Genomic DNA, 22,120 nt, shown 5'->3' with positions numbered 1-22,120 from the left:
ATCCACAGTGTGAAGTTCTCCTCTTATTCACTGTACCATACTTTTGAGGAGCTTTTGTTCTAAAAGGGTCCCTTTAGTCCTAGAAGTGCATTCTCCAATTCTTGTTCTTTTGCACATTTTTTCCTTACTATTTGATATTACTTCTTTTTCAGTAATGTCTTTTGGCTCCCATATCGGGGACTTTATTTAAATGTCTAGTTAACCTTAGCTTTGTTTGTATTGAAGAACAATCCTCTTTAAAAAAAAAAAAAAAACTCAATTTAGAGCATTTTTTTATTAGTGTAACTATTGGGACGATGATAGTCACAAACTATTTTTAAAACCCCCAAATGTCACTTTCTTGCAGCATTTTTCTTTGCCCATTCATGTTCTTCCAAGTAAAGAGTCAGTAGTCTATCTAGAGCCAAGTGTGGTGATATACGCCTCTAATCCCAGTGCTTGGGAGATTGAGAAAGGAAAATCTTGTGTTCTGGGCCAGTCTGAGCTACACCACTGGACCCTATCTCAAGAAAAGGAAAAAAGGTAATAGTGCGCAAGTATGCCATGGAAGTGGGAAATGGTGGAAAACCCCAAGCTCTGTGCTTTTCCTTGCTAGATATCCTCATCTGCCCAGAGAATAGCCCATTGGCAGGAAGGACCAGGGAAAGGAAGCAGTAATGGGATGTTTGCTTGGCTTCCAGGGTAGGAGATTAGAACAGAATGAGAATGGGGTCAGGAGACAATTTGTTCTAGCTGTAAACTTTCTTGGACCCCTTCAAGTACTGGGCTTCTTCACAGCCCATCAGGTCAGTCTCATTCAATGTTGGTTTCCACCTCCACCCAGCCTGAACCACTTTCCATTTTCTCCATTTTCCAAAATAGGGTTGAAATTTTTGCACCAAAGTTGTCTTTTCTGGTGTCTTGGACTTTATAGGTGTATACTTTTCCAAACTTCTTCATTTTGAGATTGGTTTGCTGTGAGAAGCAGTCTTCAAGCATGTAGTATTTAATACTTAAGAACTTGAGAATTAATTGTGTCATAAATGCTTAAAAGCTGTGTTTAGCCAGGTATGGTAGTGCACGCCTTTACTCCCAGTACCTGGGAGATAGAGGCAGGAGGATCTCTGTGAGATTGAGGACAGCCTGGACTACAGAGTGAGTCCCAAGCCTACCAGGACTAGATAGCAAGACCCTGTCTTTAAAAGATTTCTGTTCTTGTGTATACTGAATACACATGATTCTTCAGACTACATATTTAAGACTACTATAAAGACAGGACATCATTTAGGGTTGTTTAGGTCTCGTCCTATGGGAATAACTTCTAGAAGTGGTGAGTGGCTAGTCTGTGTCTGCCATGTTGTCTGTGCTGTCCTCAAGGGTAGACAGCAGCTGTTGGAAGACATCGGGCTAAAGTTAGCAATTCAGAATTGCATTTTTATTTTTAACTCCAGAATTGAAGAGCCCGTACATACCCTTAATAAGTGAGCTCATGTTTAGGTTTAACTCATGTCATGTTTGAATTAATCATCTTTTAAACCTAAAAATCTGTAATCAGCACATTAAAACTGAAAGGACCAGGCAGAAGCCATAACAGGCTGCTCAGTCTTCTCTCAGAGATCAGGCCTCAATTTCAGTTTCCTGAGACTTGAACTTGAGCAACCAGTTTCTGGAAGGGCCATGAACAAAAGACATAGTCCTTGCAGTAGCTCCCTTTCTGCATGTACTCTGACTGCTCAAGGTTCAGCCAGTTGTTTACTGTCTGGGACACCTCACCAACTTAGAACTATGTGCATGGGTCAATGTGTACGTGTGAGGCCAGCAAGCCTCCATGGCAGCTCAAGGTCAAAGCCTAGGATTTGTCCAGGCCTGCCCGAAAATGGATAACTGTAACCCCCAACTAACCCTAGCCAAGTAAAAGTTATGAACATGATTGCCACCAGCATAAACCAACCCTGAGTCTGTTCCTGTGTAGTCTGTAGACCCCAGACCCCCTTGCTTTAAAAACCCTGCCGCATTGCTACTCAGGGCCTCTGCTCTGCTGCTGCATCAGACGGACCGAGAGTCCTGAGTTAACTTGTAGTAAAAAGATTCTTTGCTTTTGCATTGGATTCAGTCTCTTGGTGGTCTTTGGGGGACTCTGAGTACAACAAAACCTTCTTGTAGAGAATAGCTCCATATGCTAACTAAGAAAACAAAATAGGTGTCTACATCAGCTTCCCCAGAACCTTCATAATGGTTAACAAAACTAATACCAGAATTTGGGGAGGAGGGGGGCGGGGGTGGGGTTGGTTTGGTTGTCTTTGTTTTTGTTTTGAGATAAGGTCTCTCTGTCTTTGTCTGTCTCTCTGCCTTCCTCCCCTCTCTCTCTTTCTCTCTCCCTCCCTTCCTCTCCTATGGCTCTTCCCCCGACTCCTCACTCTATCCCCTACCCTAAACCTCTCCCTCCCAGGGGCTGGACTCCGCTTCCCTTCCCCTAGCCTGATCCCTAGATATAAAACTCAGTGGTCTTGGCCGCACTGGTCCCTTGGTCTCTTGGCCCAGGCTGCCTCTCTTGCTCTCCCTCCTCCTCTCTCCCCTCACGTCCAGTTTAATCTGCTGGCCATGATCAGCCTGGACTCTTCCCTTGGCCTGCCTTCTCCCTTCTCACTACAGTTAAACTCTCCATCCTTTAGGAGTAGTCATGGCAGTCTTCCTGCCTCGGCCTCCCAAGTGTTGGTTATAGGCCTGGCTCCAACATGTGCTTTAGGGACTCTGCTAATTACATCCAGACCTTTGCCTCAGAAGGAAGAGCTCAATGCTTCCTTGTTCTGTAATTAGAGGCTTATGGCCATCTGGCATCTCTTGTGACATATTAGCGGCCTTGGCCCAGTTTCTTACTGACATGTACCAACATTAAATGGACATGAATCTAAATCCACAAGGCAGCTTAACTTTCTAAGTAAGAAAGACAGTATCTTTATTTTCTTAAGCTGCAAGGCAATTGGTCTTCACAGGTTTTTTGTTTAAACTGTAAAGAAGCTAAGGATGAAAGATTCCCATGTTATTTTAATCTACCCTATTGACTGAAACAATGTCTAAACAATGTTGTTGTTGGCCCAGTGTCTTAAAGAAGTTACGGACCATTGTATCCCTCTTTGATTTGAGGCTGTAGGCATTCCTAATCTTCAGGTTTTCTTGTTGTTGTTGTTGTTGTTGTTGTTGTTGGAGACGGGGGTCTCACTATGTAGCTCTGGCTGTCCTTGAACCCACTATATAGACCAGGCTGGTCTCAAACTCACAGAGATCCACCTACCTCTGCTTCTCCTGCTGGGATTAAAGGTGTGTGCCACCATGCCTGGCTTTAATCTGCTCGCTTTCTTAAAAAGATTCATCTACAATCATTTTGAGCAGAGCCATAGAGACAAGACTGCTACTGGTGACTGACTGGCTAAACATATCCTCTACTTGGAATGCCTCTAACTTTCTACTTCCATTTTACATCTTTCTTGGCAACCTGCATGAAATGTTGCGTAAAGATCCAGCGCAGGAAACATTTTATTTTGCTGCTTATGATTAATACATGTGGAACCTGCACATTCCATTTTATAAATCAAAGTTTTAGTCCAAATTTCCTGCTTTTCTACCTTAAAGAACAAAACTCAGCTTAAAAATAGCACGAAGCTATGTAGGATCCTTGGGGCTCGGGGCTCGGCAGATCAATCACTCTGGGTGCTAGAGTGGGGGGCCTGTTTTCAGACTGTTAGCAAGACCATTTATTCTGTGGTCATGTTGCAAAGACTCCATGGGTACAGCTGGCTGGCACAGCTGGGTTTGTAAAAGCATAAGTAAACACATCCTACTTTGGATTTTCTCTGATGTTGAGAAGAGGGAAGGAGCGGGCACTACAATCAGAGCTGCTGGGAAGTGCAGGCTTCAGCACAGGCAGCTCATGGAAAACTTCAGTCAGTCGTGGACTGCCTTGCCACATCAGCCTTTTAAGCACGTCTCTTTCTGCCTGCATTTTACAAACCAGCCCCTGGCTTCCATCTCTAATAATCTGCACACATCAGGCACATGTATACACTCACTCACTCACACATTTTGATCTCTGTTCAAAGATTTTTCCAGTCTTCCGTCATCTCTACTTTCTGACTTTCTCAAATTCTGTCGGCTCAGCTGCTGCATAACAGCCCCAGTGGGCCTTCCAGCATCTCTGTGGAATGTTACCAAGGTACTCCGAGGAGTTTGTGCCCCGCAGAAAATGCTTTGGGATTCATAACGTCCATTGACACTTCATCCTGCAAAGATGAACGTTTTCTCATTTATATTTCATTACAGCCTACAGAGTGTTTCTTGACACAACCAAAGGAAACAAAAGAGGAAGCCCGGAAGACCAGGAAGTGGAAAAAGGTACCAGAAGAGTTTGTTACAGGGGTATGGACACATGTGGCTCCCATGACATTTTTATATACCATACTTACGTGAAGTTATTTCAGTCCCCAACTAAGAGATTCAGAAATTGTAATATTTAGTGAGATCTGTTAACTTTCCTAAGGTTTCTAGGAATAAGTTTTCTTTAGGGAACTAAAACTAAACTTTCCTGACTCCCATGTCACTCTTGTGAAACACCAACAGCTTTCTTGCCCACTAGGTTTTCACTGTGGCATCACACATAGATTCTAATCTAGACAGAGCCCAGAACTTCTCTGACACTCACTCCTCTACTTTATCCAAGAAAATCCATTACCCTCTTCCTAGCCATTCCAGCTTTAAGCCTTACACACAAAACTAATGACAAAAAGAAAACAAGCAGAGGAAGGTACTGTCGAGCATTTCTAACTCTAATTCAGGCCATAATTCAAGGCAAATGCTCCCCTTCCTCTTAAACAATGGCTCTGTGCACAGAGAAGACGCTGCTGCTCCTGTGCAGACTCCGCTTTCCCCTCTACAGCCGCTGTGAGAACAGCAGTGTGCTTCTCTCCAGGTCAGGTAAGGTCTGCTGCTGAAGTCGGCTGAGGAAATGATTGGGGTGAAGAAAAGAGGGTCCAACCAGTTAGCTATTTAACAGCAAGCATTCAGAAAGGGGTGTGCATACGTATGTTTTCTTTCCTCAAAAATGGCCAAATAGAAAGGTAGGACATGCCAAATTGGCTGAGGTTTGGCAAGCCCTTAAAGAAGTGCCTTTTTAACTTCACTTTGATAATTCAGTCACACGGGGCCTTGAGGAGCCTTAGGTTCCAGAGGTTCAAGCTCGGCTGAGGTCATGCTAACATATGCCCAGGGTGACAATGTTAGATTGATATCTTTGATGGAACCTTGAGTAGTTCTGACACTGGGAGTCGGGGAGTCGGTAGGAATCGCTCTTTCTGGGTCTTTGGAGAAACATTAGAAGGAAATAAGGGAGTTTATGACAAAAATGGACAGTTGTGCTTCCACATATTGTATACATTAAATAAAAGTTCTATACAAAGGTGCCCACATCAAAAGAGATGAGAGAAAAGCCGGGCGGTGGTGGCGCACGCCTTTAATCCCAGCACTCGGGAGGCAGAGCCAGGCGGATCTCTGTGAGTTCGAGGCCAGCCTGGGCTACCCAGTGAGTTCCAGGAAAGGCGCAAAGCTACACAGAGAAACCCTGTCTCGAAAAACCAAAAAAAAAAAAAAAAAAAAAAAAAAAAAAAAAAGAGATGAGAGAAAGTATCTCCTGGGACATCTCTTCTGTTGTGTTCCCTTGGGGCCTTGGGCTCTCCTCCTAAACCAGGAGACTCAGTAGCATCAAGTCCGCTTTCCAGTGAGCACCTGTGCTCAGCTTAGTCTGCAGAAGTTCAGTCTGAGGCTTGCCACCTAAAAGGCAAGTTAAACAAGAAGTTCTCAAAATTCTGCTCTTTCAAGAGTACAGATCATTTAGGAATAAAAGAGAAGTTTCCTGGTAGACTCAGTCCAGGTAGGTCTAGTCCCCTCCTCCCAGGCCGAGCCAAACAATCCTGCATAGGCCCCAGGTTTCAAACAGCCAACTCATGCAATGAGCACAAGATCTGGTCCCACTGCCTGGTTGACCTCAGTCTGTGGGGAAGGCTTTGCCCTGGAGGAGATGGGAATGGGGGGGGGGGGGTTGGGGGGTAGGTGAGGGGGACGGGAGGGGGGAGAACAAGGGAATCCGTGGCTGATATGTAGAACTGAATTGTATTGCAAAATAAATTAATAAAAAAAAAAAAATGGAAAAAAAAATAAAAAAAAAAGAGAAGTTTCCATAGCAACAAGACCTTTAACAGAAAAAATAACCTACTGAGCTGAATGCAAAATTTTCACTTCTGGAAGATGCAGACCAGACATTACAAGGAGCCCTTTAGATTATTTCTTCATTTTTCAAGCACTCACTATGTCTAAGAAGTATGCAAGAAGGTTTCCCACTCAGCTGTCACCAAAAGCTCCTTGCCATTTAAATGCCAGAGAAATGAACCTATGCCACACGCCATTCTAAAATCGAGTGTTCTGCTTTTTTTTTTCTCTTGTTTTAGAAGAAAATTTCTGATATTCTTGCAAAATCAGAACCCAAACCAGGGAGCCCTGGAGACCTTCAGCAGCTTGTCAAGGACCATTACAGTGGCAGTCGGTCTGTGATTGAGTTAGAAGAGCTGAACCTACCAGGTACAGCCGGGCTTTGGTTGTCCTAAGGACCGGGAACAGACAAGGTCAATTCTCATTCTACTGTTTTATCGGTATCTCTCCTGGTAGAATTTATACATTTTCCTTGCTCGTAATCCTCTTCCCTCCATCTAATACTTTGCAACTCTTAGTGATTTATTTGGGATACTAAAAAAGGTATTTGCTGAATTGAATACTAGATTTGTGCATATACGTTATCTTTTCCTGGGAAGATTAACTGTTCAGTACACAATTTTAGCAGACCTTTCACAGAGTAAATATCTCTAATGAAGATAGATATTAAACTCACATAAGGACACTTCACACATTGAAAAGGTCAACTTTGTTGACCCTTCTTTTATAAATAAGAATTTTAGCTTAGGAAGCCTGTTAAGCTAGGTCCTGAATCCCAGAACTCAGGAGCCTGAGGCAGAAGGATCACAGCAAGTGTGAGTCCAGCCTAAACTATAGAATAAACACCCTATTTCCAAAAAAATTAACAAGATTTTTCTTAATAAGCATTTTAGTTGTATTTTTGTGGTGGCATGGTTTCAGTTTTAGAGTTGTATTCGGGTTGTACCCAAGTCTCTTGCAAGCCAACTAGCCAAATGTAGTCATAGAATTCTGCATTTCACAGATACCGCTATAGTTTGAGGTCCAGTACCTTATTTAGAATTTAGAAGATACTGCAAAAATACAGTCCCTACTCCGAGTTTTTAGATTCTGACGCATCTGTGAGGTTCCTGGGCAAGGACAGGAGAAAACAGATGTTATCCTGAAAGCAACCCCTGAGAGCTTTGGCACCACTGCTCCAGATAAGCTATTTCAAGACTACTGGAAACAGCTAGTGCTGCTTTGGGAAGAAGTCAACAGTAGCTGACTTTCCATTACAGCTCTATGCTTTCTAGAAGCTTGAGAAGCTGAAGAACAGCCTGTTCCCTGCATAGTTATAATTCTTCTGTGCTATTTTTTGAAGTGCTCTTTGGGATTAGCAGGAGTGCCCCCCGTCTGTTCTTTTCCAAGACAGTTGCCCTTGAGGGAACTGGAGGCATGCACTTGGATGTGAACAGGATCTGGAATCTAACGTTTACTGAGCCCAGAGGGCTGCTCCTCCAGTGTGAGAGCTGTATCCTGGCTGCTCTATGGCAGGAGCCGAGTGGTGTCACAAATTCTCTGCTCAAGCTGAGGCTGATGGCCAGTTTTTACTGTGACTCAGTTTCCTCTTCTAGTTCCTCATGAGCATGTAACTTTTGAGCTCTGGAAGGATTTGTGAAGGACATCCTGCTATTCTGTGACCTCAGAGAACATCATAAACCTTGACTCTATGTAGAATTGTTGAGAGCTAACGGTTATAAGAAGCCCTTGGGATTCATCCGAGTTCCATAATAAGTTTGTATTATATTAGTTATATTAAAGCCCCATAACATAACTGGGTAAGATCATGGACTCATGTTTTTTTTTTTTCTTTTGTGGGGAGGAAGTGTGTTGGAAACAGCCAGAAAGAACAGGCTTTATTATTAGCTAATAGATGATTTCTCTGAGACATAGTCAATTAAGGCATCATTAGAAGATTTCATAGAAAAGACCCTAGTCACCTCACCAAGACCAAGACCAGCCTCCAGAGGTAGTAACCATGCTAGCTGAAGAGATAGATGATGCCATTTGTTATCTGGAATAAGTTAAAGAAGGGATGTCAGTTATAAAGTATTGTTCGTAATCAATTTGTTGAGTGTCTGACTGGATTTTAATCTGAGGCTGTTTGTGTCTGAAGGGCAGGAACATGTCCTCTTAATTACCATTAATTTTGCTGTACACTGCTAGCATGTTACACATGGGAACTTAATTAGGGATTTCCAGACCAAAGGCACCTGGAGCTAATTAACCTCTACTGTCTCCTGAGGGATGGTTTGGTTTAGATCAGTGACCCTAAGTGCCTGCAGTCCAGCTGCAACCAACTCACCCAGGAGTCTCCTCCAAAGAAACACAAGCCACCCTCAGGGACTTAGCCAAGTAGAGTCCATTCTTGTTGTCACTGTTTTGTATAAAGTTCTCCAGATGAGCCTGACCCTGTCACAGCTGGGAGAATTGTAACTGTAAAGGACATCAAAGGCTCCCTGCCTCTACTGAGGCAACAACCCTGAAAGTATTACGTAATATGAGTTATATGTATTATATGTACCACTAAATTAAATCATACTGCATTCAGTAATAGTTCACTCCCTAACACCCTATGTTTACACAGAAACTTTTTCTTATAGAAGGAATTGAGCTGATAACCATAATGTTACTTTTTTATATATCTCAGGCTCAGAGTGAATGATTCCACTCAGAGTTAATATTGTTACATAATCTGTGGTCAGCAGAGGCTCTGTTTTATTTTGATGTGTTGTGTTGTATTTTACAGTCAGGCTGAATTGTTATATTTTGATACATTATTCCCATTCTTTCCAAATCTATACTATATTTCCTTTCCTCGTAAGTATTTAAATAGTTGCTACACATTTTTATGTATGCATTCTCATATGCCATTTGGGTATGTATTTTTATTTTTAGAAATTACATTTGCAGAGCCTCTCCTTCTGTTTCTTCACACTTTTTCCAGAGGTGGCTTTGTGTACATCTGAGTCATTTCTTAGAGATGCTACATAGTGTTCAACTTCTTTCATCTGCCACAAAGCGCTCACCCCTTTTCCCAGATATGGACACGTGTATGGCTTCCCACAGCTCAAGATCATAAATTTGGCCAAAATTAACCTTTTTGTGTATCCATTTACAGGACACACAAAAATTTCTTTCCGTTGTTCACCCAGAAAATAAATCAGAGGATCACAGAGTATATAATCTTAGTATTATTACTTTCCAAAGTAAGTTTAGCGGTTGACAAGTCTGCCCTCAGTTGGTAAATGTTACCGTATCACCCCACATCCTCCGTAACTCTTTGTATGGCACAGCTTCAGCTTCTAACATTGCCATCCTACTGACTTTTCCCCATTGCTCTATCAGTTTGCTCTTCTAGGTAACTAATGGATTTGAGGTTCTCGCATGAATTTCTCAGCCGCTTCACCTGGCCTCTGCACACTGCCTCAGTCACAGATTTCAAATGTAAAGATGCCTCATCTATCTGAAAATGATAGGCAGAGCTTTTATTTCACTGCTGTAGGGTTAATTAAAAGTTCCTAACCCAGGGATGAGCCCGGGTTATCCAATATACACTGGTCATCCTCACATATACACAAACAACAAAAATGTACACAACAGATTATATTTCTATACGTGCGCATGTATGTGTGTGTCACGATAACAATAGAAAAAGATGCTATCAGTTTGAGAGTGGGGGTGTGGAAGGGGTTGACAGAGGAAACTTGGGGAAGCTAGGAGAGAGGAGGAGGGAGAAGTGATGTAATTACATTTTAGGTAAAAATATAAAATTAGAAATAAAACATTTTAAGTGAAAAATAAAAAGTCTGTTATTGCTACTGCTGCTATTTTTAAATAACACTTTAAATAATGAGCCTCCAAGTCACTCACATTTTATAACTCATTCAAGAATTCATCATTCACATTTAATCTGTTTTGACTGTGTGCTTGCAAAGTTCTTAGCAAAGCATTTTTCTCGTATTTCTAGACTCCTGTTTCCTCAAGGCCAACGATTTGACTCACAGTCTCTCTTCATACCTAAAAGAAAGTAAGTAAAGTCTGATATTTAAAAAATTATTCACCAGGTCATTATTCCATAAAAGAACAGGTTTTAAGTCAGGTATGTTGGTACACCCATAATCCCAGCATGCTCAGGAGACTGAAGCAGGAAGATCAACACTTATTCAATACTAACCTGAGCTACAGAGGGAGACTAAAAAACCCAAATAAATAAGGTTAATCTCTCTAAATTAAATACATCTATATTGCAGTTTCATTTAATGTGGTATAATATACTATATATATGTAGTGTGTGTATATATATACATATACATACATACATATATATATATATATATATATATATATATATATATATATATATATATGCACACACATGCACTGCATGTGAAATTAAGTTTCTAGCTTAAGTGGAGAGGGATTTAGTGTTACACCTTCTTTTTCCTCAGTCGTACGATTTAGGCCAGGGTGATCTATTCCCCTGCCTCAGCTTCTCACATGCTGAGATTATAGGCTCATTATTGTGATGCTCATTATTTCATGTCACTTTAATGTTTAAATGTATTCCCGTTTTTCTCTGGCTTTGGGAACTTGGGTTTGGCCCCATTTGGGTTTTATGTTTAGATGCGTTAGTCTGGGAATCTGGAAAGTGGTGTCCTAGCCCAGAGCCTCCAGTCTCCTTAACTTGACCATCTTACCTGAAAGATCAAGAAACTGAGTCATGTGATTTTTAATAGCTGGGAGAACTTCTGTTTACATGTTCAGAATTCAGACCTAGCTATTACAGCCAATCTGATTTGATATTTTAGTTTGTATTGTGTATAACCAGAAAAAAACTAGATTATTCATATCAAAATATCATTTACTTGTTTCCAGCAATACCATAACTTACATAGAGAGATTCGACATTCTTCTGTTAGCCTCTCAGTATTATGATGATACCCAATTTGTGCTTATTAAACACGTCTCAGAATTTAACTTCATAAATATAAACCTGGATTATAATACAAATAATATCCTGGCATAAAAACTTGAAAATATTAAAATTCTAAGCCTATTGAATAAACATAATAATGAATTTGAAGTATTATTTATTGTCAGTTCCATTTTAGATCATGCTGAATGTCTCTTTAAAATTTAATATGGGCCGGGTATGGTGACCCATGTCTCTAACCCCAGACTGGTGGATGTCTATGAGTTCCAGGCTGGCTAGGGCTCTGCACTGAGATCCTGTCTTTAAACAAACAAAAGGCTAAGCCGAACTAAAATCTAAAATGATCGAATCAGAATTACCCTATTAGTCAACAGTGTCTTCAAGCATTAAACATAAGTTTAATCTGGTATCTAAAATAGCAGAAAAAAAATGTAATAACATTCCGTGCTTGTTTGTTTTCTTAAACACTTACAGATAAATAACTGGAGAGTTTCCAGTGTCCACAGCACTGTCTTACTGTCTTCACTACAGTTTTTGTGGTCTGTCTTTCAGTCTGTCCTAAGTGGGTCAAACTTCGGAAGACCCATGGCGAGAAGAAGTCGGTTCTGATGCTGATCCTCTGCAGCTCTGCTGTGCGAGCCCTGGAGCTCATCAGGTCCGTGTCAGCAGTAGGGGTCTCCTGAGTGTTTTCTAATACGTGCCAACCTGTGTGTTCTATGTGCAATAAGTAAAACAGAGTCCCAACCTGTGTATTCTATGTGCAATAAGTAAAACAGAGTCCCAACCTGTGTATTCTATGTGCAATAAGTAAAACAGAGTCCCCGCCCCAAGAGATTCACGTTCTTGTGGGGAAGCTGAGAGTAACCGAGTAAGTGTGCATGACAGTATCCTAAACAGTGATGCGTTGTATAAAGAAAATAAGGCATGCAAACGAGATGGACGCAGAGGAGGATTCTGTTTTTTAAGGGATGACTTGAGAGCAGAGACTCAGATGAAGTGAAGGACAGGGCCACATAGCTTTCTTGACCTGGAGTCAGAGGTAGGCTTCCAAATGTGCAGCAGGGAGCCCTGAAGTAGGTGCCATGGAAGGATGTGGGGCAGAGGAGTGCTGTGAGCCATTTGAAAGGCACACCTACACTGCCGTGTGGGGAAACACATTGTGCAGGGCAGGGGTGAGAGCAACAAGCCCACACTAGCGAACAACAGCAAGCAAATGGAAGGGATGCTCTGACTCAAAATAGGACCAAGGAAAGGCAGAACACCAGGGAATAAACTGTCCAAACCTATGTAAAGAAAACGCCATGGGGTGGAAAAGCTCTTACATTAACGTGGGTACCATACGCTTGAGAAGGGAGACTCAGTGTTGTAAATACGCCTGCATTACTTAGGGTCATCTACAAATTTCACAGGTTTCCGAGTAAAACTCCAGGAAATTTTTTTTTTAACTAGATAAACTAATTTTAAACTTTTACGAAAACATACAACTAAAAGTGGCCGACCAAGGGTTTTAAAGGCCACTGAGAAGAGGCATTCACTGTCCCTTTCAGACCGCAATACATGTTATAGTCTCAGCTATTCAAAGCCTCTGGGTCTATCGCATGCAGGACAGGCAGAAGGAATCAGTGGGCCAGATGTGAAAGGGAAGAAGCAGACCCAAATGCAAGTGAAAATGTAGTACACGGAAAAGCTGACAAAGAAGAAGTCAGCAGAGGAAGATGGATTTTCAACCATCATGTTGAACAACTGAGTAGCCATCCAGAAAAATAAAGTCGGATTCCCATCTCACTCCTTCTACCAAGATCAATTCCAAATGGACCAAAAACTTAAAGGAAAAAAATTCTATAGTAAAGATAAGTTGACACATTATTAAGCGCTTTCACAGGCATTCCCACTTGCTGCTTTTGTAGAATAAACAAAAAACTCTTCCACTGGGACTGTGTAACATTGAGAGGACAGACAGAGTAGGGTGGCATTTACAGGGAAAGCCCTGTCTGGGAACCAGGCTTTGACAGCAGACAAAACAAAGGAAGTCTGTCTTGAAACAGGAGCTTTGTCAAGTACCCTGAGGTGCAGGGATGTGGACTCCATGGCGATTTAACATCTGTTTTTCTAGATGAACTAATCTAATCATGACTTTAGAAAAGTAGTTGTTAAACTTTACTGTCCCTTCAGATTCTGCTTTCTCCACCTCAGCACACACATGAAATCATATCCCACACCCTCCAGTAAAGCAAAATGTTCCTTTCAAGTTCGTCTGCTCCGAACATAATTGATCTTCAGTACTCCTGTTTACCTGGGTAGCCATCTGTACTTGTTGGCCCTGAAATCAGAGCATTTCACACCAACTTCTCTGAGTTTGAGACAGGACTACTGCAGACCCACTGGAAGTTGAGATGCTAATGGCAAAGAAGTTGGCCTACATGTGACCTCTTAAAAACAAGTTGTCATGTTGATTTGAGCTTTTACTGTTTATAAATTCCTTCCTAAGGGGTATAAAAGCACTGTGTCGTCACACTTCATTTACCAGCTGTGCCCAGATATATTATGATCCATTTCAAGGTTAAATGAATTACAAAGTGTGGTCTGAGCCGGCCCAAGGACCAGTGTTTAATAATCCTACTGTAAGGATATCCGTTCTCTTGAGAGCCATAAGTCCTATTGTTTTCCTTGTTAACCCTGCAATGGAGAATGCTTATGTGTAATTAAGAACTCATTTGCAATAGAAATTGGATCGCATGTTTCACTATTTTGTGTATCAATAGCTTCCTCCTGGTCAACATTATTTCTCAAAATGTAATGATATCAAGGAAAGTAATACCCCATCTTAAGTATAACTCTAAATCTTAACTAAAAACTTACTTGTTCATTATACCCACTTTAACTCAAAACAGAATTTTAGGTGATACACAGAAATACACCAAAATGAAAAACAGATGGTTAAAAAGAAAACAATAAACATCAAAAAATCAGATGAAGCCAACTGGAAATGGTGTTCATGATCTCTTCCATAAAGCCTTGTTAGGTTGTAGAGATGGTCCCAACTTCTGTGGACAGAATGCGTTTGGAAAGGTCAGTTCACAGATCCCTGGCATTCTGTGAGTTTAAATTTAAACATCAAAAATGACCCCAGGGTAACATATTGGTGTAACCTGCTTATTCATAGAGCAACTGTTTGTAGACTCTGGGGGCCTACTATCAGAACAGTCCTTTCCTCTAAAGTGCCAAACAGAGCAGCCTTGACTTTCAGAACTGATTACCTGAATTGATGTAGATAGATCCAAATTGTTGAATACCTAGAACTGAATGGACTACCTCACCTACATACAGATGTTATAAATCAACAACCCAAGGATGAGTCTACCCAATAGCATTTTGGTCCTAAAAGGTTCAAATAAAACTGAGCATATTGTTGCATGCATGCAATCCCAGCACTTGGGAGTGGCAGCAAGGGGAGGATTGCAAATTTGATGACAGCATGCATAACAAAAGCAACAAAACTGGTTACAAGAGGAAGTCTCGGAGCAGTGGGGTCTGCCTGGGATCTGGGGGAGCCCAGTTGTCTGAAAGTCTGCTGGGGTGTCCAGACACAGAGCCACAGGATGGGTGCACCAGGGAGGAGGGCAGAACCTCCCCCCCCCCAACTTTTCCATATTGTAGACTGGACTTCTCTGTAAAATTTCATACATGAGGGAGGGAAGGAGGAAGGAAGGAAAAAAGACATTGGACAGTAGATCTTGATCCCTGAGAGCAGGTGTGAATCAAGCATGAGTGAAGTGATTCTTTAGGTGGCAGCCGTGAGGACTGAGGGGCACTACAGACCACATGTCCCTGAAAAGGTCAGTTATTAAGCCAATCGCTAAGATGTGAGATTACAAATCCAGTGTTGAGACTTTATTTCTGGAGAAGTCAAGCATCTAGGTTTTTAGATGTACAATGTATTAAAAATCTATCTATCTGTCTGTCTGTCTGTCTGTCCGTCTGTCCGTCCGTCCGTCCACCCACCCACCCATCCTTCATTCTAAATGGAGTCTTGCTATATACCCGAGACTTCCTCTTGTAACCAGTTTTGTTGCTTTTGTTTTTTGTTTTCGGGTTTTTTGGTTTTGGGTTTTTTGAGACATATTATGCAAGACTGCAGGGAAAATTCTCTACCAGACACCTGAAACACCGAAATTCTGTTTAGAGAACTGCAGACGCATGTGTTTGAATCTTCATAGAAACCAAAGTGACTGGCCTTGTGTTTGGCTTAGAAGGACACGTAGCTACATACCTGAGTCAAAGCCTTTCCCCATTTCTGATTTTTGTTTCCTTTTTTAAGATAGTGTCTTGCTATGCCATGTAGACATACGGCATGGTCTCGAACTCACCACAGTCCTCCTGCCCCAGCCTCTTGAGTGATTTCACACACGTCAGCCTGAAAGCCCACTCCAGTTTCACAGCAGAGAGAGACTTGCCTAATGATCTTTTTGTGTGTAGATACACACATAACTGTACACATTTAGAACAGTCTTTTGAACAATAAACTATAACTTGTAAATAGTGAATTCTTAAATGAGTAAATTATCATCATCTATTCAGTGCATTAATTAACATACTCCTTTTCATTAGGTCACTGACAGCATTCAAAGGAGATGCCAAAGTTATGAAATTATTTGCAAAACATATAAAGGTGAGCAAGGCCCTGTAGTTCTGATAAGAGAGGTAAGTGGTCCCTAATGGCATCGGAAGACCTCAGCACTCCCATTCAGCCTCTTATAATCTCCCTAGAAATCGCTTTCTCTTATCCACTCCTGATAGGACAGATTTAACAACTGCACCGGTTTTCTCTGCCTTCTGTGCCCCTCCATGGGCACCCTGGCCACTGCAGCCACTGCCACTGCCTCGATCTATTCCTGAATAGATGCTGAGGTCTGATTCCCAATTCCTTGGCCATTGGCCAGTGTTCTAAAAAAAAAAAAAAGTTCTTCTTTTGTCCCCAGTCATTCCCAAACACAAGTGGCCTGTTTGCTTTTTTATTTTTTACGTAGAGATAAAATGCTCTAAAGTGGCCTGTGATTATACTTTCTTAATGATTCTGCCTTTTCTTTCTTCTCCTCCAGGTCCAGGAGCAGGTAAAGTTGCTGGAGAAGCGTGTGATACACCTGGGTGTGGGAACTCCAGGGAGAATCAAAGAACTTGTTAAACAAGGTATGAAATGAGGATGGTGAGAATTCTGGTTATAGCTAGCCCTTTACCTTGCCCCCATGTGAGTCCAGGAAGCACATTTGGAGTGCTTTTTTACAAGAAGAAAAACAGACCTCTGTAAATCGCCCAGTGAGAAACTCAACTCAGCCTTTGATCTCAGAAGCCAGCCAGTTTGAACAGTGCTATGGGGAACGGCAGGGACCGTGGCCTTCTGAAATGCGTTTGCCCAACTAAACACATTCAAATTCCAGTGGCTCTGAGCAGCTGAGTGAATCCACGCAGCCTTTACCACCCCTTAGCAGTCCTTGGTAGAGTCAGCCATGCTGAGTATTTCCTTCTCAGGAAATTGAGGCTTGGTTCTCAGAGACTCCCGTTCTAGTTATGATGGGATAATAAGTGTACTGAAATGAAAACACCATTTCTACAGATGATACAGATATTCCTGAATATTCCTCCCAAGCACATTTCCCTTTTAATGCTTTACACAGTAAGTATTCCAGAATTCCTGGGGTTTTTTAATAGTTTACCAACTTCCTCAAGCCAGAAGCCTTAAAAACCTGCTGGTAATCCTATTACCTGTTCTTGACCAGACCTTTAGGTTTGAGGGTCTGAGGTGTTTTTGAGGTGCTAGAGATTGAATCTAAAGCCATGCCCACGCTAGGCAAATGCTCTAACACTGTAACACCAGCACTCTTTCTACTTTGTACTTGGAGATGCAATCTCATTAAGCTGCCAAGGCTGGCCTTGATCTTGGGGTCTTCCTTAAGCCCCCAGAGCAGGTGAAGTCACAGACCTGAGCCCAAAGGCTGGTTCAGATTTATTGATTTCGTTCTTCATTTTCAAATTGCTTAATCCAGTAATGTGACTTTGTCTTCTGTCTGGCTCCAGTCCTGAATTATTTTGTGTATGCCAAAGTAACATCTTCAGCAATATTGTAACTCAGGAAACAACATCTAAAATGCCTGGCATTCTTCTCCAGGTGACAATAACCTACAGCTAATTAAACCCACTGACTGCGGAGGTCTGTACAAATGGCAAAGAATTAAGACACTGAAGGTCCCTGATAGAAACATTTTTTGAATTTCTACTTGTAACTGGTGTTATGCTGGACATCCTTTTGTGTACTTTCTAACTGGTACCCACAGCATCCTTGGCTGGCTAGGACTCTTAATTTTTATAAGAGAAAACAGAGCCTCAAAAGAGGTGGGTGACTCCACCCATGGTCTCAGGCCAGGGCTTCTTCATTCCAGACCCTCCCCCCCCACCCCACCCCAGGGGTTTCTTGATACCAGGGTGTTTGTTTTATGGACATAGGAAGGCATTGGAATTAGGAAGCAGGTGTTAGGTACCAAGTCTGCTCCTTCTAAGAGATGCAGCTTTGAGGAGATTGTATGGGGACTGGGAGAGGCCAGGGAGAGATTCTCGGGTTGGTCCGTGACTCCCCAACAACACTCAGCTCAAGATTCAGCTCGCCCCTTCTGGGACCCCGGACTTTTTTCTATGTTACCCGATTCCCCCCACCACCTAAGAATAGGGCCCTTTTTAGGTTTCAAATAGAAGCAGAGAGGAAGGGAGGGAGGGAGACAGAAAGAAGCGGTCCAAGCTGTTGAGTAGATTTCTACAGTTGGGAAAACTCTATTTGATGGCCTGTTCTATATGGAAAAATAATGTTGGGCTGTTGATTTTTTTTATGTGATATTAATGAAAGCTTTTACTTCTGAATCTGATTGGATAGTTTAAAACATATTAGCCACAGTGTTAGGATGCATGGAAGGTGTTTATAAAGATAGCCCCAGCACTCTGGGAACTGAGGTTCTGTCAAAGCTAGAACAGTCACATAACTGCTTATATGTTCTTAACACATATAAGCACATTTTATATTCTCAACACAATGCTTATATTTTCAGTATGTAAGGAGAGTGTCCAGACATGAAAGACATCCCATGACACTGGGGTCTGTAAAACAATCTTCAGAATGGTGGTGTTTTAATTTAGCAATTAAGGAAATGTTCTGACTCGGGGCCTGTGAGAAATGCAGGAACATAGAGAAGGGGCAGGTGAGATGGCGAAGTGGGTAAGGGTGCTTGCCACCAAGCCTGAGGTCTTGACTTTGGTTCCTGGAACACAGGGGGTGGGAGGGAGGGCTGACTCCTCAAAGTTGTCCCCTGACCTCCATACTCTCACCTTGGCATGCAGGCATGCACACATACACACATGCACACACTAAATTAAGTTTCTTAACTTAAGATGAGGATAAAAAATAAGTTACTTTAGAGATAATTTCTAGTTAATTATAATGGGTATACTGCCTTTCTGTCTTTTTATACACAAGTATGTATTTTTATGAAGCAGAGATCATATAACATTCCACATGGTTACAGTGTATTTGTTTTATATGTCTACATAGAGACTTTATATTATAGATATAATATATACACCTCATTTGTAATATGTATATTTATACCTTAAGAGGATTTTCCTTCTCAGAAAATTGATTTACTTCTCATTTGTAATATCTATGTATTACATTGTCCGTCTGCAATACTTTCAGTATAGAATACTTGGATTTTATCCAGTTTTTTAAAATTATGCATAACACAGTGATCATTGTTGGAGTGCCTTTAAGCTTCTGGTAGTTTTCTTAACTGGGACATCACAGAACGAAAGCTGTTTTGTCAGTGCGTGTTTGATAGCTCTGGGTAAAGGTGGTTCCACTCGACAGCTGAGTCTCCTTTAAAGGGGGACTATCAACTTGTTACCTTTTCCGGGTTTGCTAGCACCGTTCCAGTGAGTGTTGATCAAGGTATTATAATTACCTGGGGCAGAGAGGGAAGTGCTGCAGAGGGAGAGGCTCTGGGGACAGCTGCATGTGGGGAAGCTTCAGATGCTATTTCCAAGCATGGCGTGCAAGACTTTGAAACAACTGCAGGAGCCGGATTTGTGCCCGCCTTTCAGGACCTGAGGACCAACAGTCCTGGGTCTCATCCAGTCTTCACGTGAATAATTCGAGGTAAACCAAGCAGCAGAGTGGGTGTAATCCTAACATGATTTGCCAGCCTCATCATTGGGTAGCATCCTTCCCCCCACCTCCGCAGACTCATGCAGACTCTGGTGCTCTCAACTCCTCTGAAGGCCCACTTGCCCTGGCTACAGGAGACGGCTTCTCAAATCCCTGTCAGGAAGGAGACCCCAGCCTCTGGCTTTCACACCTGGAGGGCTGAACACCTGAGTATTGACAGACTTAAGCAGGGTGGCTTCTCTGTCCTCAGAAGCAGCGCTACAGCTGCATGTGTCAGAGTGCTGCGTGTGTTTCCCATCAAGCGAGCGTCAGTGTGCAGAGGTTCATTGCTGGGGGAGAGGCCGGAGAGTGAGGCAACCAGGAGGATGAAAACCATTTTAATAGGCTTACGTCGTGAGGTCTTTCCTACCACGACTCTCGCTGTGTCTTTCAGATGGCCTTAATTTGAACCCCTTAAAGTTTCTGGTTTTCGACTGGAACTGGAGAGATCAGAAGCTAAGGAGAATGATGGACATTCCCGAGGTACTGTGTAATCAGCTGTTGTCTTTAATCTTTTTTTTTTTCCAATTTGAACTTAAGTTCAAACACAGTAATAAAGTCTTTGGCATGGGGAGCCAGCACATTCTGGCTTTGGAAATAATTTCTGTCTTCAACACTGAGGTAACCATTATAGAACCATCTCATCCGCTTACACATAACTGTATCCTTTCCATGTGTAGTATACAATCCGTTTGGTTGCCCACCAAATCCATGGCCCTACCCCACTAGGACATCTGTACTTCAAAGAAGCTCGATGATCTGGAGGATTTGCCTTTTTCCTGTGCCTCTCTCTCCTCACAGACGGCCGTCTTTGCCGTTTATTCTTACATGTACATTTTTGGCCAAATCGGGGGAAGAGAGGCTGCCTCCTGGTTGGCTTCTTCAGATCCCCACAAAACCTACTTACATAATTTACAAAGATGTTTTCATTTTGTGTGGAGGGTTTCTGTGTCTCAGTGGATTCAAACTGAATGACTGAATGCCTTTGTGGGCACCGCACAGCTCACTGTATATTTATGAAAAATAGCTCATTGCCCTCATAATATAGAAATTTTATTTTGCCACCCACCATGTTATCATGGAACGATTTTTCAATCTAATCTGATATGTGTGGGGAGGGAGTTATGTAATAATAAATAAGGCTGTCAATCACCTCTCAGGATAAATCATGCCAGTCACTATCAAAGAGGCTTGGATTATGTCTCTAAAACGTGCTATGAGTTAATTTACCACATAAAACTACTTCCCTAGACTGAACAAAGTTCATTATAATTGATTGACGAGTTGTATTAAGCATCAAGTTTAAAAACCATTGGCACACACACATACACACAATGGGGTACGCTGTGCCTCCATGAATAGCCTTTTTTTAACTAGTTATATGTCAGACACAAGGCCAGGTTTTATAGTTTCTATTATAATGTTAAATGTGAGTAATCCACTATAACAGTGTCAGAAATTTATCATCAGTTTTTACACTTTTTTATTTTAAAAAATGTTTTTATTCATTTTACATATCAACCACAGATCCCCCTCTCATCCCTCCTCCCATTCCCCGCCCCCAAGTCTCCCCTCCCAATCCCCTCCACCAAAAGGGTAAGGCCTCCAGTGGGGAGTCAGCAGAGCCTGGTACATTCAGTTGAGGCAGGCCCAAGCTCCTCCCCCTGTACCAAGGCTGTGCAAGGCGTCCACCATAGGTAGTGGGCTCCAAAAAGCCAGCTCATGCACCAGGTACAGATCCTGATCCTGCTGCCAGGGGCCCCCCAAACAGACCAAGCTACACAACTTTTGTTCATGCCATTTACAATGATCACAAGGCAGTCAATCCTTTATTGGATCCTTGAATGAAAATCTGGGTTACAAAAAGCACTTTGGAGTCCTTGAACATTGCTATGGCATTTTCTTTTGGATGGATGCAAACGTAAAGGCCCTTTAATAGCACTGATGTTTTACATAGTACTCTTCCTTTACTTATCTCTCAACTCTGAATCAACATGCACAGGACTTTTGCCCACTCTCATTCTGGCCATAACAGCTGTATGAACATCTGGGGCCCCAGATGTGGACCTAGCCCTCTCTGATTCTGGCCATGGCAGCTGTATGAACATCTGGAGCCCCAGGTGTGGGCTTTGCCCTCTCTGATTCTGGCCATGGCAGCTGTATGAACATCTGGAGCCCCAGGTGTGGACTTTGCCCTCTCTGATTCTGAGCATAACAGCTGTATGAACACCTGGGACCCCACATGTAGACTTTGTTCACTAGGACTACTTTCGTGCGATCGTAACCTTTCTATTGTTTTTTTTTTCTCTCATTTAGATAAGAAAAGAGGTTTTTGAGCTTCTAGATATGGGAGTATTTAGCCTATGCAAGTCGGAGTCCTTGAAACTGGGCCTTTTCTAAGCCTGGGTCCTGGTGAAATGTCCAGTTGCCAACATCCCGCAAGTGCTCAGTAACTACCTACCGTGATGTAATGATGTAAACTGCATCCGTCACCCAGTGGCTCACTGAGAATGCGTCCTGGGGATTCTTGGACAGCTGTCCTCCGACTCATGCCCTCACACAATAAAGAAGCTCTGCCTCGTGTGTGTTGTCTTTGTTGAGCAGACTGGGTTTTTCTTCTCCCCTGCTTTGACTACGCAGGAGACAGGAAGTAGCAGCTGAGAACCGGAGCCACCTCCCTCTCTGAG

At 42.3% G+C, this 22,120-nt stretch overlaps 1 protein-coding gene across 5 annotated transcripts in view; it reads left to right on the top strand.

Moving 5' to 3' along the window:
• Cmss1 (cms1 ribosomal small subunit homolog) overlaps positions 1-22,016 on the top strand; it is a 315,958-nt gene extending 293,942 nt beyond the window's left edge. For all 5 annotated transcript variants that reach the window (XM_052740921.1, XM_052740922.1, XM_052740923.1 and 2 more), the window contains exons 3-10: positions 4,297-4,368; positions 6,474-6,603; positions 10,226-10,285; positions 11,744-11,846; positions 15,800-15,860; positions 16,291-16,378; positions 19,828-19,916; positions 21,750-22,016. In XM_052740921.1, the coding sequence (XP_052596881.1) occupies positions 4,297-4,368; positions 6,474-6,603; positions 10,226-10,285; positions 11,744-11,846; positions 15,800-15,860; positions 16,291-16,378; positions 19,828-19,916; positions 21,750-21,833 (687 nt within the window). In that variant the 3' untranslated portion in view covers positions 21,834-22,016. The remainder of the gene's footprint in view (positions 1-4,296; positions 4,369-6,473; positions 6,604-10,225; positions 10,286-11,743; positions 11,847-15,799; positions 15,861-16,290; positions 16,379-19,827; positions 19,917-21,749) is intronic.
• Positions 22,017-22,120: the final 104 nt, after the last annotated feature.

Source organism: Peromyscus californicus, unplaced genomic scaffold, assembly GCF_007827085.1.
Source record: "Peromyscus californicus insignis strain IS unplaced genomic scaffold, ASM782708v3 Scaffold_16__1_contigs__length_79575227, whole genome shotgun sequence".
In the NCBI taxonomy this organism is placed as follows: Eukaryota; Metazoa; Chordata; class Mammalia; order Rodentia; family Cricetidae; genus Peromyscus; species Peromyscus californicus.
The sequence above is the reverse complement of the archived record's forward strand: the minus strand, read 5'-3'. Positions and strand labels throughout refer to the sequence as shown.